The sequence below is a fragment of the Lonchura striata genome, chromosome 2 (genome assembly GCF_050655825.1).
Source record: "Lonchura striata isolate lonStrDom1 chromosome 2, ASM5065582v1, whole genome shotgun sequence".
NCBI classification, from domain to species: domain Eukaryota; kingdom Metazoa; phylum Chordata; class Aves; order Passeriformes; family Estrildidae; genus Lonchura; species Lonchura striata.
Window position 1 is genome coordinate 143,113,877 of NC_140704.1, and position 26,572 is coordinate 143,140,448.

Here is a 26,572-nt window from a genome sequence, read left to right on the forward strand (position 1 = left end):
CATGTATATAAATATGCACAGCATTTCTTATTCAGTTAATAAAACCCACACATATTTATTTACATGATTTGCACTTTCACGCACAACTCTTAATTGATTTCCATTCCTTACAGTTTCTTTATATTTAGACATGAGTAAGGATAGATTATTCTAGGTAATGTTTTTATTACTTGGGATTCATGTTAAGTTCCAGTCATAAAATAGATGTTAGTGTAAAAGTGAAATCCAGTAAAAATGCTGAAGAACAGTAGTTTCCAAATAAGCTACAAAATTAAGGCAAAAATAAGCTTATCATTAAACTTTTAAGTATCCAGTCTCATTAAGCAAGGAAGCATTACCTTGGTGAGCTGCATGTCAGTTCTGGCTGCCATATTTCTCAAGAGTGTAGAACTGGCAGATCTCATCCTCTACCACACAGATTTTGTTTATAGACTCAAAGAAGAAAACAAGCTATTCAGCTTTTTTTTTTCTCCTCCCAAGTGGTTTCTTATTTTTGAATGAACCAGTCACTGAACTGAAATAGCTGAACAAACATGAAAAAGATATTATCTCCGCACCTGCAGAAGTAGAAAAAGTTTAGCTCTTCAACAACAGTTGTTTAACCGGTGACTTTCACCAAGTCTGCTGTCTGACTGTGTTTCAGCAGAAGCCATTGCTATACATGGATAAATAGAAATTTGAGTAATTACAAGAACCTGTATGATCTAACTTCACTCTGCTGTCTAAAGTTCAAATAAATCCAATATACTTTTCCTTATAGAAGTAAATATGTAGCACAGTTTTAATTTAAAATCACATTAAATATTCCATACCCACTTTGCACTGCACAGTTCATAACTGTTGGAAATACTGCAGAATGTTAATACAATTTTTAGTCCCTTATTTTTGTGGGGTTAAGAGGAATTACAAAATAACCCATGACAGAGAACTTGCTGTGAAAAAAGACAGACATGCACTTTCTTCCTCATCCCTCAAAGAATCCAAGTGCATGCTGAGGGCAAGAAACACTAATGGGATAGCTGTGAATAAAATCATCTTTCAATATTCAGAATTGAGCAAACATGTTGATGGCCTCAAAAAGCTTTTACTTCATGTTTCTGCAATTGTTACACAGGTTTTAAAATATCAAGCTATTCAATCTGTAATATATACATCTTGCTTCACTACTGCCAAGTATGGCTCAACCTGACCTCTTTGCATCAAATCTGACATTTTTGCTATCTCAGACACAGCTCTGAACCAAAAAACTGAATGTGCCAAACAATGCTTTTAAACCTCACAAATTGATGTGTACTTGTAATAGTTTATTTATCTCTATCTTACCTTAATTATAAATAAAAATTCCTCCTAATTTTGCACAGGACAATAAAGAGACCAGTTCAGAATAGAAAACACAGATGTGAAAATACGTAACTCTGGGCTGGATGGGTTTTATTTTCTGTTTGGCACATCTGTCAAGTACCTAGATCTGATGTGCTGATAAAACAAGACAGCTTATGGCAATAAACATGTCAGATCCATCTGTTCTTTGGGACATTGAGAAGAAAAAGAATGGCTCCCTGTGGTATTCTGTACACTTGAGACCACTCTGGAGAGGTTTCCCTCTGCTGCTGACAGCAATTCAGCTCCACCAGCCTAAGCCAGTAGGTTTCCAACCTTGCTCCCTGTGTTCCACCTGGGCATTTTGTGTAGCTGTGGATTCCTCTCTGTCATGAGAATTGATTGTTGGGACAAGGATGTAACTATACTGGAAAGGCTTTGCAAAGTGAAGAAACAAAATCCAGAAAATGAGAGTGAAGCCAATACTGAACCTACCTCGCCCAGGAGCCTGGCTCCTGCTGTGGCACTCTGTAGCCACAGGCACTTTACTCGACATCTCAGACCTAGTCTGCACACCTTGTGTCCTCTCCTTTTTCAGAGCCACAGCATCCCTTCTCACACTGTTTTCCTCCTATTTGCAGAAACTCACACTGTAAATTCACGTGCCAGGGCAGTGGTCTAAACACCTGAAGGCAACCCTGAGCAGACAACAGCTGCTCCAGTGTGTGCCACCATTTGCCCAGCTCACCAGAGTGTGGTTAAGCCAGCGCTGAGCTGCAGCACTGGCAGCTAACACAGAGCTACCCACTGCATGGCTCCAATATGGACCACACCAGCTGGAGCAGAACAAGCACAGAAACAGCTGAGAGGCCTGAGGTGCTAATGACAGAAATAATCTTCCAGCAGTGCTTTAATAAAAGTCACATTTCAGCCACCTGCAGCCACATTCAAGGCATTTGGCAGCAATTTAGGGGATGTGCTACTTTCTCACAGGAAGGTAGAATTAAAGATTTTTTTACAGGATATATACACCTCTGATACTGGACAGACTATAATTATCTTTCACTCAAGAAACACCCATTTATTTCTTGATTTTGACTGGCAGAAGAAAAGAGGGAAGTAGGTCTCCAGCTCAAATGAACACAGGAGCCCCAGATAAAATGCAAAATGTTCAGCTTCTTTCTGGAGAGAGCAGCCCCCAGTTTTGGTCACATGAATGTAAGAAATAAGTATGCAAAGGCTACTTTATACCATATACTGGTTAAATATCCATATTACAGAACCTACCTGAAAAGAAAATGTCCAAGAAGCCACAGCTCACTGGAAAAATTCTGCTTTTCTCTGCCCCTCCAGATTAGTCCCAATTTTGAGAGATTTTTAAACCTTGTTTCAACTTTCCCCTAAACACTTTAAGCTAGCATTGAGCTCTTGGTGCTCAACAAAGGCTGTAAAAGCTTTCATGAGAATTCCTTACTCTGGCTGGGAACATGCTAATTCTCACAAAATAGGACCTGTCGTCCAACACAATGGACTCCACATGCCAGACACGAGAGTAGGAAATAGATGTTGTGAGATGAGATGGAAAGGGACCATGGAGTTGGAAGGATGGCCCTTCTAGAAACTGCAGCCTCTGCCACGTGTTGCCAGGTAGAGCTAGTCTGGAGATCCCAAGTGTACATGCATGGATGTGGCACTTGGATGGTGTCTTAGGTGACAGTGTAAGATGTAACCAAACATATGTATTCTATCACCATTTTCATAAGCTGTTAAAACCAGGTGGGGCAGTGTTCTTTATCTCTTCCATGACTCATCCCTGATAACTCCCTTGGTGGGGGGGGTTATCTTCTACTAATGGGCCATTGAGTCTCACTGCATGACTCATAATATTACATCATCCTATTTGAAATGCTCTGCCCAGGGGGAGGAACAAAACATTCCTACCTGGTTATAATCTGTGGTTTGGAACACCACAAGTAGCCTTACCTACTGGATTCCCAGAGGACAAGAGCTACATAAACACCAGTGGATCTTCAGAGGAAGGCCAAACCCTTCTAAAGGATCACTGCTTCAACAGAACCACATCTATCACTTCAACTGAACAGCAGCCAATATTTAATTGGATGGCTACCACCACCCTGACAAACAGGGTGTCAGGTTGAATCCTGAGTCTGTCAGTTTAAGACAGTGTTTTGTGCCTTTATTTTAATTTTCCTGCTTAATTGTAGTTCTGACTTGGAATCTCCCACTGGTTTGTTTTCAAACTAGTACAGAAGGGCAAATGAATTTGTATAAATCTGCTTTGCCCTCCAGTTTATCATGCAGCATGTAAATAAACAGCTAGCAAGGTGGGTCCTAGAATGGACAGAGGCTCTGGTGAAGCCCTACAAAAACACAGGCAAACCACAGAAGTCTTGCAATGCATGAGGACAAAGCAGGATCAGACCCATACTGACTCATTCTGCTAAGCAGCAGAAGCAAAGAATTAAGGACCTCACCCACTGTAGTTAAAGAAAGTCAGTTGCTTAAAAAAGGCTAACAAAAATTGTGAAGGAAAAAAACCAAGCAATCAGAGCTGAGGGTCTGATTACTGAAACCCAGAAATATCTTTTAGAAAGCTGGCCTTATTTGCTGCAAATCAGTTTCAGCAAGCAATTTGAAGCTACCACAACCAGCATGCTGTTATGTGTAAGTTAATAAGCATTTACTACTGATGGTTTCTGCAGTGGCTGTTTAATTTTTAATCATATCCTTAATTTACTGTTTACAGTTTTATCCAATTAGAGTATGTGCATGTGTGTGCATCTGTGACAGGGAGAACATGGAAATCTGCATTTAATCAGAAGTACAAAGCCTTGCTCTCAAAATTATGAGATACATGTGTCTCCTGCTTGAAATTTTTTCACATAGCCCTCTTATTTTCCAGGAGAATGTTATCTCAGGCTGTTATGTTGCACCATTCTGCTGTTAGAAATGGGCATCACTGACCTCTCTGTGCAATGCTGTACCTGGAATTTGGAACTGAATGTCATTAAAATAGGCAGTGATAAGAACTAGGCAGTTTTTATGGCACTTTCTTGAACAGAAATCCCAGCATTGCTTTTTATCTGTAGCTCAGGCATTTAGGCAACACCCTGGGTCACCCTCATCCTTCTCATCCACATTTCAACCTTGTATTAGATTCCTGCAGTCAGAAAAACTAGATGCACTGAAGGGATGGAAAATGGACCTTTTACTTTTAAGCATGGAAAATTTTTCATGGTGATCAACAGTATAAAATTTTCAATTACAGAGAGAGAGTAAATAAACCAAATTATAGAGCTCCAAAGAAACCTGGATGATGATGGAAGGACAGAGATTAGAACATCTCAGAGCCCAAGAGATGAGCTAATAACAAATAAAATAATATTACATTCCTATTACTACCTGACATGCTGTTTGGTGTTATGCCAGTGATTAACTAAAAATCAAAGAAAAAAGTGCCAGAAATGCACTCAAAAAGAGACATAATTTGGTTGATATGGATCCTGGCAGAGCCCTCAAGAGGTGATCTGACACCCAGCACAATTTCCTGTGCCATCCACATTCACACTGCCTCCAGTCAAAGGCTCAGCTGTACAGCAAATTAGGACAGGCAGCACAATCCTCAGACAGAGATTGCTCTCACTCCGAGCAGGCAGAGGCGTAAGAGAAAAGGCAGGAGCCTCTGCTTCTCCCATGTAGCATCTCCTGCAAGGAGAGATGGTGGCAGAGACCTTGAAGAGCTCCACAGCAAAGGTTTAAATGGAGGTACATGACCAGGGCTCATAGCCTTCTTCTGCTGTGTTCATGGCTCAACACCTCAACACTCACATCCCTCTACAGCTGTATGTATTCCCTGCAGCCTTGAGAGTTATGCTGAAAAACCCAGACTGCCATCTGCTTTATTTTGCTCTCAGAAATAAAAAAAAAAAAAAAAAAAAAAAAAAAAAAAAAAGTAATTCTATCCCTCTGCAAATATAATACCTTCAATTTCACTTCTTTTTCTCTGCAGCACAAGGAAGGTAAAGATAGGGAATCGATATGTTCATAGAAAAAATAAACATCTAAAGTTCCCATAAGAGGAAGAAACTACAGGGCTCTAGCTATAGATGTCTTAACAATGGCAGAACAGGTTGGATTAATGTGCTGAGGTAAAAGACTAACAAATAGAGAGGGATAAACTGCTTTTAGAGTAACTGCTACAGATTACAGCACCCTTTTTCAGAAGCCACTGCACTCTGCAGCCAAAGCACAGGGAAGTTGCACCCAGCCTTTGCACAGGAACTGTTCCTAAAAACACCCAGCCGGGATGCTGGTGAGGAGCCAGTGCAGCCCTGCACTCCTGTGTTCAAAACAAAAGCTGCTGGCATCAGCCAGGCAGCTCAAAGACAGCCTCAGTTCTTGTTTGCTTCTTTGCCCCCGGGAGCAGGAACTTGCAGCACGGAAGGAGGAGACTGTGCAATAAAAAGGAGACAGGAAGGTCTCCAGTAGGCTCCGAGTCCTAAAGATAGCAATGAAACTAGCATGAAGGGAAGGAGGAAATCACCCTCCCACATAAGAGGAAACCCCAAAATAAAACCTTTTGGCAGATGGTAAAGGCTTTAGTATTCAATAAAAAGAATGAGCTGCAAGAGAATGCAAGAGAGCTTTAAAGAAGACACAAAAAGCCCAAACAAAAGACATATGAAGAAGCTTGTTTTTTTCAGTCACCCTTCTGTGTCACTATTCCATTTTTGAGAGGTTTTACTGGATTTTCTGGTTAATTGAAACTATGCATTAATTAATTATATGAAACAGAAGAAGTTTTCAGTAAGTTTTATGAATTACAAGGTAAAAGTTCAATTCCTAGAGGGCATTCCAGGGGCTCTCGGCCTGGTCCTAGCCTTCCTGTCTAAGACTGCATCAGTTCCACCGAGACAACAAATCCACAAACAAAAAAACCCCCAAAACTTATTTAATATTTATATCAGGTTCAACCATATCCAGATGAAAGAAGAACTCGGAAGACTAAGATCTAACTGCAGTTATTAAAGCACTCTTGTCTGAGAAAAATTGTAGAAGTGAAGGTAGGCTATAAACCTACCCCAAGACAATATATAAAATGTAACCATGTCTGCTTCTGACTAAAGAATTATTTAAATTACAACTAAAAGAATCTCAAAACCTTTAACCCAGAACATGCAATTCTTTAAATGTTCACCTATGAACACCTAAGTGTTGCTTTAACTCTACTACCAGTGAAGAGTAATTAGGCTCAATTAAAAAAAAAGTTAATAAAAAGCAATAGAATATGAAAGATGATGTTATCACTTGCAGAAAAAAAGTGCAATTTAATGGCATAGCATAGCCAGATTTTGCTAACAGGTACAGATAAAGAAATAAATTACTATACTAAGGCAAGTTTGCTGTCAAATTAGCAGTGGGTAACGTCACTTGTTACATGCTTGATGCTGAAAAGTAAAAAGTAGGAAAAGCTACTGCCTATTTGTCCGCTATTACAAGTGTCCTGCATTAAATGGCAACTCCTCCATCTTACAGAGGAAGGAAGTTCCAGAGGACAATATATTCCACCTATCACAGGCACCTGTTTTAGAAGGGCACAGAGTATCTCCGGGGGTGGGTTTTGCTCTTTGTTGATTATTTGAGGAATGTGAACAATGAGCTCAGCTGGACACCAAAGTTTTAGCTGGATAAGGCAAGATGCAACAAAGACTCTTCAAACTGCTTAAGCTAAAAGACAGTATAATTGTTTTTATCTTTGATTATGGCATTTTAGCATTAAGCATGACTATAAAATATAAGATAAAAGTACAGCTTTTACTTTCATTTCCAGCAGTGATTATGAATTTAGGATTGCAAATAACATAAGCAGTGCACATCGTCAAAGGAGATTCTGAGACCAAGTGAAAAATAAGTCTTATATAGATAAGAAACTACTTCTAAATATAAAAAAAAATCAAAATTGTATTTTTGATACAATAAAACTGGCAAGAGATTGCATTTTTCAATTTGACAAAGACTATGCTGGGTTAGAGAGTAGAACCTTCATGTTTCTGTATTTGTGGTTTTAAGTTATGAAAAGGTTTATGGATTTGATTCAAAGGTCAGCAAAGTCATTGGTACCCGTTATTGATTTGAATGGTCTTTACAGTCTCATGCTGTAGAGAAAAAATGGGGTTGATCCTCTTCTCATTTTCACTAGCTTCAATTTCTCTGAAATCAATGGAGCATTACTGTTTCATTTGCCCACAAAGAACCAAGAGCAAAGTTGAGGTCTCCAATTTTCAAAGGGAGATAATTGGGATAAAACCAAATCACAGCTGGTGGTAGACATAAATTTAGATTCTTCTTAGTAGAGTTGCTACCCTTGCTATTTGTTTACTGTGCTAGAATTGGTACAGAATGTGTGCACAAAAAGTAAGGATCAGTTTTAAGTCACCTAAAGACTTTCCCAAAGACTCTAGTCAAATTAATTATAAGCAGCAGAAACTTAAGGAAGATACTATCTTTAGGTGCTCCTAATTTCTAGACACATCCCTGATAAAAGGAGTTTTCTTCTTGTCCCAGCATCTATTTGCATTCCTCACTTAAACAGTCTGGGTTCTGAGCATCTGGATCAAAAGAAAATGGTAGATATCTGTAAAACACATATTCTCACATCAGATTATCCTGTGATCAGCTAAGCCATGTAGAAGTAAAGTAAAATTCCCACTGTAACATTTCCATTACTAGAGAGAATCAAAAAGTTGTCAAGAACAGCAGTAACAGTATCATAAAGGAAAACATGAGTTGCTGACGAAGCAACAGTCACACATTTTAGTGCTTATCACAGCAGCTTATGTTTAAGAAGGGAGAGAGAAAACTTATCAACAAACAGATCTAGGAGGCAAGTATCAGTAAAAAATAATAATTCACTGGGAAAGAGCTTATTAGGATTAAAAGAAAATAAACCACAATTTTTATTATGCAATCTGAGATAAACCTCCACACCTAAAGGAAACGTTTCTAGAAAAAGACAAAAAAGCTCACAGGTGTCTCAATGTATGAAGATACATCTCAGCAAAAAAACATTCATTACCTTGATGGGCTGTAAGGGCTGGCTGCCTTTTGATGACCCTCAGAACTTTCCAGGTTTAAGCAGTGAAACACGAAAGTCAACAATATCAGTATTTAGTGCCACAGTCAACTGCTGTAACAGAATGGATGGGAGCCACACAGATGGGCATTAAAGCATCTCTGGAATCTAAAGAAAGATCTGTTCAGAACTACCCAGGTGACAACTGATTTATCAGTGGAGCTTTAGAGGTAGAAGTATCCTTCCCTTCCTCTTTCCTATCTCTTTCTTCTGAAATACAGTTTGCTTCAAAGTCCTTCAAGTTTAGACTGAGAATTATAACTGTTGTGATACTGGGAGTGATCAGTGTAGGGAATTTTCAAAGGTTTATCTGCATCCTTAATGGCCTGATACTTTTAAAATCTGATCCATTGTCTAAGATGATTGCTCCTTCCACCATTCAACATTCTTTAAATACTCATTAAATACAGCTGGACCATCCTGGCAGCCTATGACAGAAAATTACAAGGAACTGCTGAAAAGTGTTTCACATAGCTACACTCTCTGGAACAAAGTAAAGAAATTTTTCAGCAGACAACTGTAGTCTAATCAGCCCTCTAAACATTTAGACTACAGGAAAATAAATAAAATAAAACTAGAGCAGGAGATATTAATTTCTTGGTCCAACTTTAACAACAATCCTCAGTTCCTCAGGAGTTCTTAAAGGAATGAAAACTAAAAGAAATTAAGAAAGAAGGCTTTTCTCTTTATTCCTAAGGAAGACTGGAATTACCTAACACTTTAAAGAATGAAAGAAATGTGATCACAATTCTCTTTCCATCTCTACCTCTGACAATATGCCACAATGGAAAGAAAACAAAAACCATATGACTTTGGAGGACTTAGAGGGCTTTGGAGAGTAAACTTTAAGAACAGAAGATTTGCATCGCTGAAAGCAAAATCAGTAAGAATCTCCTCCTTTTGCTGTGCAAGACCTTTTCTTCTTCAAGATCTTTCTTTCAAAATCCACCTCCTGCAAGTCCTACACAACAGTGTACTTTCAATGTGGAAAAGCAAGAGTCTGCTGACTGATGCTACCAGAAGCAAGCCTCTTAACTGGTCTCAGTAAAGAAAGAATATAACAAAATTACTTGTTTCCAGGTCCAGGTGTTGGACAGCCTTCAACTCCATCTCCTTTCATGAATTGCCAGCTGATGGCAGGTGGGTGTGCCAGACAAATGGACTGGGAAGATGTGAATCCTCTTTCTAGTGGAGAGCACTCAAAATTCCAAGATCATGTCAATGTACAAGCCTTCATACTGTGCTCAAGCTTGCAAGGGAATCTTGACATGTCTTTTTGCTCACATACAAAAGTCTCTAACATGCTTATCTCTACAGTTCCTGGGGAGAGAGATCCAGCCCTCTTGTGTAGCTGAACAAGTATCCCAAGTCAGAGTCCAGATATATTATACCAGGCTGGCTGGATATAACAAACTGTGCCATTCCTGACCCTGAGTATTTTCTAATCAGGTTGTCTTCAGGTGGAAGCCACTGATTAAGCCAAATGTACATAAACAAACTATTCCAACAATGTGGATAAACTTAACCAAGAATAAGCTCTAAGATGTGGACAAAAACTTAGTGGGGTTGAGGAGCTTCAGAACTGTGGTATTGTCAAGCACAAACTGCCTAAAACTCGACTTATCACTCTGACCCTGAGAAAAATAGTCAAATGTTGACTCAATGCCCTCCAGATGATACCTCTGGAAAAAAATAAATTCTTACAGAGCTACTCGCTGCAGATTTTCTCAATGTATCTTTTCTTTGTACAGGTAACTTCTAATAATTCATGTGACTGGCATTCACTTTTACTGATAAAAATATTTTTCAATTTTAATATCATACAATAGAGCTGCAGCCGAACTGCCAACAGAGAAATAAGCTGTTTTAAAAACAACAATTCTCTGCCACTTTTTCATTCACATTCCTGTTTCAAATTAAGGCTGCAGAATTTATGCTGTCATCTACTGGAATTAACACCAAAAAATTCCAGGTGCTTCATAGTACTTATGCTGTAGAGAGGTAAATAATGTATTTTTAAAAAACTGTTTGGAATTTTGTTAGAAGTCAGAACTTGAATGTCAAGGAACACAAGACCATTGTTAATAGACTTCTATTTATTATTTTATAGGAAATCAATTTCAATTAAAATACATTGAAATAGTGACTGGAAAAATTCTATAATATTGATCTTTTGGGGGAACCAACATAGTTAAAATTATTAATCATACTTGAGCATGTCATAAAACACTAGGCTAGTACCCATGCTTTATGATCAAGTCAAATAAAATAACCCACCCTTTCCTTTGTGGAATATGCCAGAGATCTGCATACTGCTTAGTAAAAAGAAACAGTTCATAACACTGCTGACTGCCTACGTATAACTAAGTAAATGAAGGTGCTCTATCATATGAAGCATAAATGCCATTAAGAGTAAACTTTTATTTGAATAGAACTACATTCATTTTAAAAATTACAATACAGAAAAGCTTCTAAAGAATGTGAATGAAGAAAAAGAGAAGCTTTTAAATAAAACAGGTTCTTTTTACACAACACAGGAAAGCAACTTCATAAAGGCATAAAAAGGAGAGGGTTTTTTCCTGCCTCACTTGAATTTTTCCAGTAATTAGAAAGTTTTATTGCACAGGCCATAAATGCTAGTAACAACAGGAAGAAAAATGCTTTTGAACTCTTTGGCAACACTCACCTTCAGGGATTCAAAACAGCAAAACTTTATTCTACATTTTCAAAAAAGCTTTAAGTGACTTTCATGTTTGTTGGAACTGCCAATATTGTCAAACACTTTACAAACAGGACACATTCGTGTAGGCACAGCACCACCAGTTTCATAAAATCAGCAAGATGATGTTAGCAAAACTGATCTGAGTGAAGAGGGCAATTCATCCAGCTTTCAGACCAATTTTTGTCTAGCGTGGGAGTTTACATCTAGGCTTAGCAAGTCGGAATTTATCTAATCCACATTTAGTCATCTACTGTGTAGACAAATATATCTGCCAGCCATTCCAATTGTCTGTAATAATCAATGGAGTGCTGCAGGTATAATTCATCTGATGCATCTGGGGTGTGACTACTGGATCTCAAATACAGAGGATGTGCAGCTACTGCATGCACATGATAGTAGGATTGCTTAGAGTCTCTGTGGAAGGCAGAAGAACCCAACTGAAGGCATGACAAGTTAGGCTTTGGCACTTTCGTCATTGCTGAGGCTTCTAGTGATGATATTTTAGTTAGTAAAAAACTTATTGTGAATAACTTGCTTCTTAAGAGACTATGAGACAGATTCTCAATGGATACTTAAAAATTAGGCAGGGCAATACTCTTCCAAATGCACCAATTCTGAATGCTGGAGAGCCCAAGGAAATGGGACCACAGAGAGGGAACAGGATACGAGGATCTGCCTAAACATCACCTACGACTGTTAGACACCAAGTAGTGAGACAGAGGAATACTGGATCCAACTGAGATTGGCATTTCTTGTCTTCTTATTCCCAATGCTATACGCTCAAAAAAAAAAGTGTTAATTGATGGAGACAGTCAGGATTGAAACAGAAACACAGCAGTGAAAATTTTATACTTTCTATGGGGTCAGAAGCATAGTTAGGGCTTTGATTTCCTCAGTTCTTTTATAAAACAACTATCAAAGGCATGTAGCAACAGGACAAGGGGTAGTGGCTTCAGACTGAAAAGAGGGTAGCTTTAGATTGAACATAAGGAAGAAATTCTTTACTGTGAGGGTGGTGAGGTAATGGAACAAGTTGCTCAGAGAAGCTGTGAATGCCCCATCCCTGGAGTTATTCAAGGTCACATTGGATGGGGCTTTGAGCAACCTGGGCTAGTGGAAGGTGGCTGGGTGTGCCTGTATGGCAGGAGGGATGGACCTAGATGGTCTTAAAGTCCCTTTCAACCCAGACCATTCTATAAACAATCCTAATTTTATTTTATGTCTGATTTCTGGAAAAATCTCATTAGAAATGAAAATTATGTTACATTGTAAATGTGATTTATTTAAACTTTGTGTGAAAGACTGTACCTATTCCTGGAATCCCTTTTACCAGCCTGTTCTTTGTGAATGGTGAAAACAAGTGATTTCCACTGGCACTGATCACAAACAGCTGTTTTTAAATAACAGACTGACTGCTGAAAGCTTTCTTATTTAGCTAAGTCTTTCATGGCTGGCTGCAGCACAAACAACAATAGTTTACTTTTTTTAATAAACTTTGAGAAAAATTATTTTTTTCTCTTTCCAATTTACACATGAGTGAAAAAGGACATATATATATATATATATATATATGTATGTTTTTATATACATGTAATATATATATTCACCAAGCATCTAAGACACTATTGGGTATGCATTATTTCAGAAGGACTAAACATTCCAGACCAAACTGACCAGTAGGCTGACTTCTGAGAAATTTGAAAAGCAGGAATGAAAAAAAAAAAAAAACCAAATCAACATCAATAAAATAATAAAAAAAGCAAACAACTGCAATCATGGTCTTGCAGTCATACAAAGCAGCTAATGCTACATTAGCAGTAGACTGAGTTGCAATACTATTTATAGAAACACATAAAAATGCAAGCACATAATAATATTATACAGCTAAAATCTTGCCAGACAAGTTCATCAATACAAATTTCATAGGCCCCATGTTTCCTTATTCATATTCCAAATGAATACACTACACATATTGAAGGACAATTCTGTGCTAAACCTATCCACAGTGCATTACAATGTATTGTCCAGTGTATTGGAACTTATTTTACCTGTCAGCTGAATCACTTGGTTATTTGATATGAATATATATTAGCATCACAGCAGTAGCTTAAAGGTAACTAACAGTCCCACAGCAATGCAATGGTCGGCCAGGGACCATTGACTGCATTGGAAAGTATATTCTTCAGGTTAGAAGCCAGACACTTGAAATTCAAGTAACTGAAGCCATAGATGAAATTTTATGTTTATCATCACTGATGCATGTACATTAGATTTTATCTCTACTCAGATACACATTCCACATACAATATTGTGTTTCAGCTAAAACAAATTAAAAACATACAGAACCCTTCAATGCATACTTGTAAAAAGATATTTTCAGACATCTTTACAATGCCTAAAGTCTGAAAAGCCTCTTATGAGCAACCACAGTTTCTGATTCCAGAGCTACATCCTCTGTTAAGTGCTGAAACTGTCCTTGACTGGAATGGGAAAAATACAATAAAGACTGCTCTTTTGTAATCTAATGGGTGGTAGCAAAGTCATTTTACAGTCTTGGAAAACAGTGTTAAGAACAAGTGCAATGATTCCTGCAGTTGTACAGGAAAAAAGGACATACAATAGAAAGGAGTAAAAGGAATATGGACGTTTAGTGAAAATAAACCCATATTGAGAAGAAGGTTAAGATTTCTTTACCTGTAATCAGGCAATTTAGCATGCTGAGTTCTGGAACACAGTTTTCATGCTCTGACAAGGGATAAACTACTGTTATTGGGTAATTTCTGACAGTGCTTTCACGATACACTTTGTTTTCAACTCACAAGGTCTCTCAGACATTTTGGAGCATAACAGGAGCACAGAGCAAAGGAAACCAGCTGAGAATTAAGCTTTCTGGAGCTCTTCTGTAAGAGCAAGTATTTTCTTCTGTGCCTTAGACAGATGCCATGTATGCAGCATATGCAAGAAACAGTTGCATAGTACTCTGTGCTTTGGGAAGAAAGGCCTTTCCTGACTAGCTGGAAGCTTCAGGGTTAGGTGAAAGAAAAAGGTTAAGTAAAAAAAATTAAAACAAAAGAAGTGATGTCTAGTAGGAAGACAGTGAAGATTTGCTGCAGGCCTTGAAACACCACAAGTATATGAAACCAAGGCTCCTTGGATGCCAAAACCTTGAGTCCAGAATGTACTTCTTTGCAGGGGTGAGAAAGAAATGTGCTGATCTCAAGTCTACAGGAGGGGGCCAGCAAGCTGCAATTGTTTTCTCTTAACTTGTTGACCTTCTAGACCTGTGCTTTGCAAGTTCCCATGTTCTCAAAATTTCTGACCACTCAAGCCCCTTTTCAGCCAGGTGTGTAATTCCAAATCATTCATGCTGTCTACTGGAGCCACCACAGCAGGAAAGGTCTTATGTGGGAAATCAGAAGATGGGACTGAGTCTAGTACTTTAAAGTTTTGATTATGGAAAATGACAATAAATTTCAGATGGAGTGATGAAACCTGGTATGACAGTGCTCAGGTTCTTCCCAGCTTTGATATCCATATGGACAAAGCAGATAGGGCGAACAGGAAGTGGCATCATGTTTCTGATAGACTGGGAGGGTTCCATGCCAAATTTTCATTAAGCCTGCCTTTAGTACTAACAGGCTGATAATGCTGCCAAAATCCTAGTAAAACACTTCTGTTAAGGAGGGCTTCCTGGTCCTGACTTACTCACCACATATATCCTGAAGGCAATGTTTCTGTTACAAAGATCATCTAAAACCCAGTCAATGATCCAACACTAGAACACAAGGCTCTCACTTGTTATTTGCTCAGTTACAGAATCATAGAATATTTTAGATTGGACGGAACCTTAAAGATCATCCAGTTCCAATACCCCTGACAGAGGCAGGGACAACTTGTACTAGACCAGGTTCCAATCTGGCATTGAACACTTCCAGGGATGCACAGCCACAGCTTCTCAGGGCAACCTGTTCCAATGCCTCATCACCTCCACCTCCAAAGAATTTCTTCCTTATATCCTATCTAAACCTACCATCTTTCAGTTTGAAGCCACTACTCCTCGTCCTATCCTTGCCCTTGAAAAGTCCCTCTCCAGCTCCTGAAAAGTCCCTCTCCAGCTCCTTGTAGGTCACCTTTAGGTACCACAGAAGGCTGCTGTAAGGTCTTGTCTCTCCAGAGCCTTTCCAGACTGAGCAATCCCAACTCTCACAGCCTGTCTCAATAGAAGAGGTACTCCATCGTCTGACCATCATCATGGTCCTCATCTGTACTCACTCCAACAGGTCCATGTCCTTCTTCTTCAGGGCCCCAGAGCTGGATGCAGCACTCCAGGTGCTCTCATAAGAGCAAAGCAGAGGACAGAATCACCTTCCTTGCTGGTCACACTGCTTTTGATGCAGCCCAGGACATGTTTGGCTCTCTGAGCCACAAGTGCACATTGCCACTTCACATTGGGCATCTCATTAACCAACACTCCAAGCCCTTCTCCCCAGGCTTTCAATCCATGCTCCACCCAATCTGCATTTATGCTTTGGATTGTCCCAACCCAGGTGCAGGACCTTGCATTTGGCCTCACTGAATATCCTGAGGATTGCATGGCCCCACCTTTCCACCCTGACCAGGTCTCTTTAGATGACATCCCCTCCCTTCAGGGTGTCAACAGCACCACAGAACTTGGTGTCAATGGCAAACTTGCTGAGGGTGCACTGGATCCCACTGTCAATGCCACTGACAAAGGTGTCAAACAGTGCCAGTCCCAATGTAAATGACACTCACCACTGGTCTCCACTTGGGACATTGAACCATTGATCACATCTCTTTCAGTGTGACCATCCAGCCAATTCCTTATCCACTGAGTAATCCATCAAGACCATGTCCATCCATCCATCCAAACCATGTCTCTCCAATTTAAAGAAAAGGATGTCATGTGGGACAGTCTCAAAGCTTTGCACAAGTCCAGTTAAATACACCAGTTGCTCTTTCCTTACCCATCAGCCCATCGTAGAAGGCCATCAAATTTGTCATGCACAATTTGCCCTTAGCAATGCTGTGTTGGCTGACACAAATCACCTTCTTACTTCCTATGTGCCTTAGCATAATTTCCAGAAGGATCTGTGTTCAGGACTACATTCAGCACAGGTAGCTCGGTGAGCAGCTGCAGTGAGAGCTACAGATTGAGCTCTGGGTGGCAGGAGGCCGAGGCAAGAGGCTGAGATCTGGCACTGACCCTTTGCACAGCAAAGGGCCCAGGGACCTGTGGCACCAGCCAGGTGACTCAGAGACACAGGAGGAGCCAGTGACTCAGCAGGAAGAGCCCACACTTTCCTCTGCTTAGACCATAAGGATACAGAAGCCCAGGGTTTCCTTTGTTCTGAAGCAACAGCTTGAGTTGTTATTTTGTTGCTGTACCGTGATAAAGCTATTTAAAGATTTCAGAGGTCTGAGACTCTGCTATGGGAAACCCTGGGCTGAGCTGGTAAGGAAACCTTGTTTGCCTGTGAGAGTCATGTGTGCGTAGGGAGTCAAGCTGTGCACACATCAGCCTGGAGCTGCCCACTGTGGAGGGGTTTTGCTTCAGCACTGAGATCTCTGGTAGCAAGAGTGTGACTGCCCGAGAATGGTCAGACAGAAAAGTTTCCTCAACATCTGTTCCATGATCTTGCTGGGCACAGAGGTGAGACTGACCACCCAGTAGTTTCCCCAGTCTTCCTTTATTCCGTTTTAAAAAATTTGGGTTCCCATCACTGGAACTTGATTGGAATGCAAAAACTTCTCAAATAAGATGGATAGTGGCATAGCCACTTCATCTGTCCCTCGGGACCTGTGGATACACCTTCAGGATTACTTAGGTGGACTTGATCCTGATCTACAACTGGTTCTTCATTCTCCCAGCCCCTGCCTTTGCCTTCTGTGGCTGGAGAACTTGCCAGTGAAAACTGAGGCAAAAAATTTGTTGAGTACGTCAGCTTTCTCCATTTCCTGGGTAACCATATCTCCCATTTTCTCCCAGAGAAGACTCACATTCACCCTAGTCTTCCTTTTATTAATGGTACACCTATAGAAGATTTTCCTATTGCTGCTGACATTTCTGCCAGCTTTAATCTTATCAGAGATTTAGCTTTCCTAACCTGATTCCTGCTTCTCACTTTCTGTTTTTCTCCCAGGCTACCTGTTCTTGCTTCTAGTCTCTGTAAGGCTTCCTTTTTGTGTTTGAGTTTGCCCAGGAGCTCCTCATTTATCCATGTGGGCCTTATGACATTTTTTGCCTGATTTCTTTATTGTTAGGATGCATCACTCCTGAATTTAGATGCAGATGAGATGCAACTCTGAAGGCCCTCCAATTTCCCTCCTGGAAGAAAACAGTGCTAGAGTTCCTTAACAGGTTTTGAAAAGGACTATGCTGGAAATAAGAGGAAGGGAGGGAGGGAGGGAACCAGAACATATGTGGCTCCCATTGGGCACATATGTATTTCAGTAACTGAGTGTCAGCACAGGATGAGCAGAAAACTTAGTGAAGAAATAATTTCAACAGGTATCAACTACTGAGATAATTTTCAACAAAGCACAAAGCTTTATCTTAACATGTTTTGCTAGGAGGAGAAATACTGTCCTGGCAGTATATTCAAGCAGCACTTATGCCCTGTATGAAACTCAGAGAGGAACTTAGAAGGGGGACCAGCATTATCCTAAATACCATAATATCATTTAATCCAAATCCAAAAATGCTACTCAAGTGCAGTCATATGAGCAGATTGCTGTCTGTGGATACTTTGCACAGAAACATACACAGCACTGTTGTACCACTTTGAGGACAGCCTCTTCTATGCTAGCCAAAGCAGGACTCACATTGAAAAATCTTAGAATAACTTCTTTCTTCTCTGTGTAGTTATGTAAGGCTTTTTATTAAAAAATGATCTTTCAACTCAGGCTTACAGTGATAACAGTATAATAATGGTGTTTCCAACAGTGTGCAGTTCTCCCCAGTAGACATTGGAAGATATTTTGTCAAATTAGTTCCTCAACATCACTAAGTCTGGGAAAAAAGCACAGATCAGTAGCTGGGCCTGTGCTCCTTCTATCCTAGTGGAGGCTGGAATAGTGTTTCTACCAATAATAGCCTCAATCAGGCAATCAGGCAGTTTTTGCTCCAAAGAAAAGTCTTCCTAAAACTCAAGGCAAGACTTCAATTACACAATCACATACTATTCTGACTTTAAGAGACTGGATGGTGTGTCTTGAATGAAGAAGAATGAAATGGTTTTAAGTCACTTTCTGAAGCAGGAGTAGAAAAGAATGCTATTGAGTTTTAAAAATGAGGTTAGCTTTCTCTGCAGACAACAGAACACAAAGCCACTTAAAATATCTGGTAACTATTATATAATGCTTTTTTAAAACTTTCTGTGTTCGATCCAGCTTCAACTGGGGTATGTACTAAAGTCAGTGGAAGTCCTTTTGCTGACATCAATGGGTTCTGAATTAGGACCCCATTGCTTGTAACCCAGCTTGTGTGCTACATTAATTCAGAAATGGGTTTTAACAGCTTCTTTCACCTAACAGTCTCCTGAGCTGTGCACTGAGAGACAGAGGGCTTTTCCCCCTCCTCTTTTTGGAGGACAGCAAGGCACAACATAGCAATAGATACAGTGTGATCTTGACTTTGTGAGTGCAATTTCCAAAAGGCAAAAATACCTTTACAGAGAAAAAATGTTCTCTAAAAATTCTACAAAACAAAACAAAACAAAACAGTTACAGAAAGCTATTCCAGTAACAACCTGGATCAGGAATATATAAATCATAATAAGAATATGAGTGGACACAGTTTGGAGAAACTGGGAAAATGGACAGAACCACTTTTGGAGAACAACTGACATACCAAGAGCTTTACAAGTTGTACTGTGGTCGAGAAATAATATCTTTACCATCAAGCACTTTCAGTGGACACACACTCCAGCTTGGTGTAAATGATGTGATAAGGGACAAGAGCACTGCTGTCATCCTGTCACTCACTGTTCCCCCACCCTGGAATCATACAATTTACACAGCTTTACTGCACAGGGGGATATTCTTATAAACTGTTGTTCTGCCCATAACTTCAGATCTATTTAAGAAGATGAAAGTAAACAGAGTTTTGGTTCCCCTAGCTTTTTAAGAGTCTGCTTAAGCACTGTTATTATTCACCTGGGAGATGCCTGCTTTCATATTATTCTTGATTGACCAATAGGACATGAAGATTATTGGCTTTCAGACAAGAAGTTTTACAATCCACCAGGTCCATTCAGAGATAGGTTTATTAAAATGGTATTTGTGTGTTGTTTTACTGATATGAGTTTGCATTAGTGCCACTGTTTTCTTCCCCACAAGGACAGAGAGCTCTTGCTCCCTCACACAGCCATTCTCAGCTGAGCTCTGGAACACAGGGCAACCACAAGCTCTTGTGGCTGGTGGTCACACCAGTGGCCACCCAGCCCTGAAAACCATAGCTTTGAATGCAGCGTGTTTTGTCTCTCTGAGCTAACCCACCCGACCACCAGCGGTGGGTACTGGCCCACATGGTTATATTGTAACAGACCCCAGCAAAGCAAGGAATAAATTCTTCTGACAAAAGTTCTCAGACTGAGCCATTTCCCCAGGGTTGTACTGGAGTGGCTCTGAAGTGCAGCACAATGGCCAACACCATTGTGGGGGAAGACAGCCAGAGCTGCAGACCTCCAGCTTTTTGTCAAGCTTGTGCTGCCTTTCGCAAAGCACGCGATGTTTTGTCTTTATGGAATGAGAGTACCTAAGAACATTCCCTCTACACAACCAGAGAGAGACTACATTAAACACACATCCATGCATTCAGTGCTGATCTGTCCTTCACAGCCCAGCATGTTTATTCCTTCTCTTACCAAAGTCCAAACTTGTATCCTCAACTGCATAGGCAAAGACTGCAGCATCAAAGGATTCTGGCCTGAATTCCTTGAATTGGGAGTCCCTGCTGCCTGACTGAGCCTAAGTCATGCACCAGTTATGTGTCCAGAGGGGAACCAGAGAGAAACAATACACAGCACAGGAAATACATAGTTCTCAAAGGCATATACAAGTCTATGCAGGAATCTATCTGGACAGCAGTGATCAACTGATCCAAATTTATAGCTCATGAGTCTTCATTGTCCCATATCAGTCAAATCCCAACTTTCATAAGCAGGCCAATCACAGTGATGGTGGATGACCAGACCTTCACAGTCCATCAGACTCTTAAGTAATATTCCAGATGCAGTAGAAGAGAGAACCTGGCCAACACTGAAGGAAAGGATGTAGGAATAATTGATGAATGGATAAAGGGGAAAAGAAGAATTCTAAACATCTGAGGAAAACATTCATGCTTCAACATGTGCACCCATCTTTGACATGACACGAGATGAGGTGTGCTTCTATTAACAGGCCATGGAAAAACAAAGGAACCCTAAAACTCTGCATCACAATCAGACACCAAGCTTGAAGAAACAATTCAGTTGAGACTTCGGCTCTTTCAGATAAAATGCAGCTTACTCAACTAATAAGTTTTCCCTGTGAGCACAGTGAGCAAGGCTTAATTAGGAACAGAATGTAATGTGTGAAGGACATTTTGTTAAAAATACACTGCATGTACTGAAGGAACTCAGTTTTTCTCATACAGTGTGACATACAACGGGCACCTAACCAAAACACCACAGAAGTACGTGGTTTATGCTATCCCACTGGACTACCAAACAACATTTAACATTGAGAAAGTATTGCAGATATATAGTAGAGGATGTCTAAAAGTTCCTTTACAGTATTGCCACAATGACTGCTTTTCTTCCATGTTACCACAGCCATTACTAGAAAGCTAACTCCAAAAGTCATCATAAAACATCTAAACCTGATTTGGAAAATATATATAACCTTTTCTGTTATTCCTTCTTCTCTGTCTTCTATTCTAGACTTAATATTAAGCCCAGTTTTGTTTTTTCTTAGCAGCAAAAATTAGAAGCAACTCAATTCAAGTCAATAAAATTATTGCAACATGAAGAAGGAATCAGCCATCTGCAAAAAATAGTCTAACAGGTAATTTTCCACTGACAGCTCTTACCATAAAACAGGTGACAAAAACTACACTGTTTTATCTAACACTGTGTATCTGAAAGTAAACAATTAATGCAAAATGGACAATACTTTTAAAGACAGTAGGTCCTCTATACATAATTATTTTCATCTTAGTAAGCAGACACTTAAGAAGGACCACCATCAAATTGTAGCTGGAGCCTATTCATCACACAAAACAGGCAGCTGAACATCTCTATTTATTTATGCATTGTTTTACCTTTTGATCCCCCCCTTGGAAAGCATGTGGAATCTATGAGACATTTTCACGCATCATTTCTTGTAGAGGAACATCAAGTCACCTTTTATGCCCTCGGGCAAACTTCTTCTATCTGATCTCAGTAACTGCCCACGTCAAAAATATTTTTCATACCTTGTGTAAGCAGCTGGAGGTTTCGGACTTCTTCTCTCACCTTCAGCTGAAGGACTTGCTGCAGAATGTGCTGTCGCAGGCTTTCCTGGGCAATGCCCATTCGTTCAAGCTTTTTGTCAGTAAGTCTCAGCAAAGCACGGCCTGGAAGAAAAAGCCAAGAAGAAAAATCACCCAAGGATTTCCATTAGTGCAATAGGCTCACTCTGACATGATAATTCACTACAGAAAAAATTCTCAGCCCTGAAATACCTTATTCTTATATTGTTCCATCTGTTAGGTACTCCCTTACTGTTAGAAACTTACGTGCTACTCCTCCCTTTTCTCTTGTTTTTCTGTATTGTTTTGGTGCTTTGTGAGATACAGGCATGTAAAACAGGTATCTTGTGCCATTTTAGACAACCAATCACTGCTCTTAAGGGCCAGTTGGTCTTCCATGGGTAGGACAACCCCTATAAGTCTACAACTGACATAGGTGCCTAAATAGACTCTCACCTATTTTCAAACATCATGTCAAGAAGTGAGTGAAAACCTATGACTGTGGGTTTTACAAATTATATCAATTTAAGATATATGAAGGATGAATATTGTTGCAATTCAGATATGTCTATAGTTTAGCAGCACCATTTCCCAGGATGGCTTTGTACTTCATGGTTCAGCCTTCCAAATCCCTCTTAACAGCAAACTATCACAGCAAAATTGGAAAAAAAAAAAAAACCAAAAACCAGAGATCTCTATCAATTATATCTAAACCATTCCTGAAGAATATTTTGTCTGACTATAAAAAACCATCTGCCTATGGTCTTTGCAGGCATTCACTCCCAGTTTGTGACTTATCTTTAGTATTGGGTTAATGCTAAAACACAGCCCCAGGCAGACTGTAGATGTTAAAAAAATCAAACAATCTACATTCTCCTGATTTTGCTAGTGGAACTCTGACTCCATCTTTTGGGCATGGTTATGCTATAAATAACAGAAGCAAGGCTGTACACTGGCTGAGACAACAGTAAGGAAGTATTTGAACCAAGCAGAGAACCAAAGCATCAAGCAGAATTTTACCCTAGGAAGAAAATGAAAACTTACATTCTTTGGTCATGCCCACTGCTGTGAGGTAGTACAGGGAGGACTGTTGTGCAGCCCTCTACTGACTCTTGATTCCCTATATACATTTCCTATCTAAAGGTATCCTGGCCAATAAAAACAAATCAAACTGGAGCTACATTGATACTACCTTGAAAATGACATGTTTGGTTCACTTTTTTAAACAGGTTCAACTTTTTACCTCCTCTGTTTTTTCATTATGAAAAATCCCTTCTTTGACTTCTCAGGCCTTATTCTGAAACCAGAAGAAGATAGCAAAGAGCAAGTTATTCCCTCTGCAGCACAGCAGCCTCTGTGCTACCATTACTGTGGCTTTTGGATGAATGGTAAAATTTAGCTCATTAGAAAGTGTTTCTCAACACAGAAAGATAAGGCCCTTATTCAACATCTTTCCTTGCAAAATAGCAAGGAGTAGAGAATTTTTCTAATTATTTTAATTTAAAAATTTAAGATAAATGCCAAAAATTTAAAGGGGCACAGAATATCTGCCCTAAACCAAGGAGTTAGCAGTATGCCTTTCACAAACTGCCAGATTTCAAGCAGTTCCATAGGACCTTGACTGCTACTCACAAGCAGTTCCATAGGATCTTGATATGACACAATGTAAAATACTGGGATATTACTATTAATAAAGCAAGTTGTTATTGATCAGATAAAAATGACAGCATCCATAGATTTTCTGCCCTTCTGTGTCTCTCAAACACTACACGCTACAAAGGATGACCTTTTGACTAGGAAACCTTTATTTGAAATCACAAACAAGAAGAATTCTAAGGGTTAATGTAATAACAAACTATGGAAATTAAATCTCTTACAGATCAATGCCAGCTGTCTAATTCTCCTGGTGATAAAGGCAGCAATAATGACTTCAATTTTTATATTGTCTTATCTCACTAAAACATCTTAAAGCAATTTATAAAGGATGTACAACAGTTCAAGAGTATGGTCTGTAATGTCAAATTAGCAACTGAACGCAAATAAAAATACAAGACACCAGTTTAAAGAGTGCCAACACATATGTCATCCTAGGGCAGGGAGTCAGCAACAGTAATATGAAAGAACAGACAGAGGCCATGCATCTCATCCAGTGCCCTCCACCTCTTTTTGGCCATAGATATAGTAATTTCTCTTTCCTTCCTCTGGGCAACTCTTTAGTTCATATTCAAATGGTTTTTCTACCACAGTCATTGGCTTTGGAGGTTGAATGTGCACAAAACAGAGATGTCTTTTTCCAACTATTGGTATGTCAGTTCTTCTGCGGCTTAGGCTCAAAGCACGATGCTATTGGCTCATACTGTCTGTAGTAGCTTGCACAAATTGCCTTAAATTAACTCTTTCTTGAGCAAATCCAAAGTGACATGCTGGGGCAGTGATGAGGTAGAAAGAAAACATCCAGATGTGGCATTTCAAAAATATCCTAAGAGACCTGAATGTGAAAATTCAACCCTCCCAATACCTTCTTCCCTCTCAACACTTTGAACAACAACATCCAAGCCACAAATGGAATAATTTTCATTCTGATACTAAATCATGCCTCTGAAAAGATATTTTTAGTGCCTGGACCAGTCACTAAAGCCAATTAGTCACTAAGGCCAAGATCCTGACAATTCATCTAATGATTTTGGATGCTTCTCTGTCTTCCTGTATTATGCATATCTGAAAGAGTAATCACTTCGTACTAAGAACTCTGTGTTATTGAACACTGAAACCAACTGTCCAGAGAACTTGTGGAGTCTCTGTCTTTGGAAGCATTTAAAACCTGTTTGACAAGGTCCTGAGCTGCACTCATCCCTGCTTTGAGTAGATGATTGCCAGAGGTGTCTTCCAGCATCATCTGTTCTGTGAAATAACCTGCATGAAGGATCTTGATCTAAATACCTATTTTCTTTTAAAAAGCTAAGATTAACAAAGGAAATTAATAAGAGTACACAAAAGATGGCCATTTTATCTAGCAACATGATCAAACAGAGAGACAGCTATACAGTAAAACTGGGGGTAGATTTTTAATTTTCAGAGAGTGCAGATACATTATCAAAAGCAGAACATTTCTAAGAGTATACACTGATCTATTCTATACATTTTCCAAGAGTATATACTGATCTTTGCTCAGACACAAGTAGAATGAACTTAACTACCATTGCAGGAAAATCTCCCAACACTACAGAACAGACACTACCTCCTAGATGTAGGAGCTACCTGCCCAGCAGGTATATTTTTTCTCAACAGGACATTTTTTTCGAAAGCACCGAAACTAAGAGAACCATAAAGGTCCCACTGACAAACACCTAGGCCTTGTTTCAAGCTAGTTGCAAGGCTGGAAACCAAATGTTTTTAAACAAAACTTCACAGTTCCTTCAGTATCTGTACACATCTTTTAACACCTAAACCCCAGCCCTCCATACTCAGGGCAGATCAGCCGTGGAATGTTCTGAGCTACCCAGAGGGCAAACACAAAATATAAAATGCTTTATAATAGATTGATGGCCTAATTCTTTCTAATATGACTTAGCTGCTACAGATCTCATTGAATCAAGCTGGGATTAGATGAAAATCTGAACGGAGGGAGAAACATTGCATGCCACAGAATATTAGCATGAGTATAAGCACTGGTCCAATGAGGCTGGCATTGGCCCTTGAGCAAGGAAGGCAGCACAGACTGCTGTACCTAATCAGAAATACTCAGCCTGCCCTGCACTGGTATATCCTACTGCTCTTCCCCCAGCTGCCAGTTTACAGACACACAGAGGGACACCTTGCAAGAAGCCCTGGAAGAACACTGGCAGTGCAGTCGAAGGGACAGGTAAGAAAGGGCTTATTTAACATGTGGAAAGAACTTAAGAAATACAGGGAAACAAGAACAGATAGCTAGTAAGAGGCTGATATGATACAAAACCCTGATGAAAACTATGAGTAATTTAAAGCTGGTGAAAATGATAAACCACTAGTGGGAACAAATGATGGTGTGAAATATGGCCAAGACAGATGACCTTGCTTTCCAAGTACAATATGAAAGGTATACCTGATTATCTAGCCAAGATGTTCAGTTTACTTACCTGCAAAATCTGAAAAAATAGGAAGATGAGATTCACTAAGCTCCTAATTTATGTTTATACTTAAATGCTGCAATTACCATTTTATTCTTAATTAATAGATAATAGTGTGTTTCTCTAGTTTTTCAAATGTGGTGCTTTTGTGTTTACTTGAAATAGTCTGATCACAGCTTTCCTCTTGTTTAAACAGGCTGATTGTTGGCTGCTCTTGACTGCCCTGAACATATCATGTAAGAAATTTCCATGACAGAGACACAGGCATAAATATCATTGTTCAGGTGCTGGTGAGACACAAGTATAAAACTCTCATCATATATTTAGGAAAGAATGCAAACAAGAATGGGCAGAGAGAGAGACTATAATTTCATAGTGAGAAATGGCAAAATTATGAGAGGAGGCAAGAAAAAGAAAAGACATCTACAGAATGAGACTAGCGTCATGATGGCAGTGGAGGGAGATGAATATTGGGAAAAGAGAAGAACTATTAGACTGATTATATATACTATATATATATATATATATATAAAATACATATAACCCCTGACTATATATATTAGGGAACTAATCTGAAAATAAAACAAATGGATATGAATACAATTGAAGATGCTGAGTTCAGAAATACCCTTTAAAAGAAACAGCGCAAACCAGAAATCAATTCAATTTTCAGAGCAAACTTGGTATAACTTCATGATGCTTTTCTGGATAATCTACCAGATCTTCTACAGTCCTACATTTTCTGCTTTTCCCATGAGAAT

The 26,572-nt window shown here is 39.4% G+C and overlaps 1 protein-coding gene across 1 annotated transcript in view; it reads right to left on the minus strand.

Moving 5' to 3' along the window:
• Nucleotides 1-26,572, minus strand: part of SAMD12 (sterile alpha motif domain containing 12) — a 173,923-nt gene that overhangs the window by 70,728 nt on the left and 76,623 nt on the right. Inside the window, exon 4 of the mRNA XM_021546420.3 lies at nt 21,670-21,810. Coding sequence (XP_021402095.2) covers nt 21,670-21,810 — 141 coding nt within the window. The remainder of the gene's footprint in view (nt 1-21,669; nt 21,811-26,572) is intronic.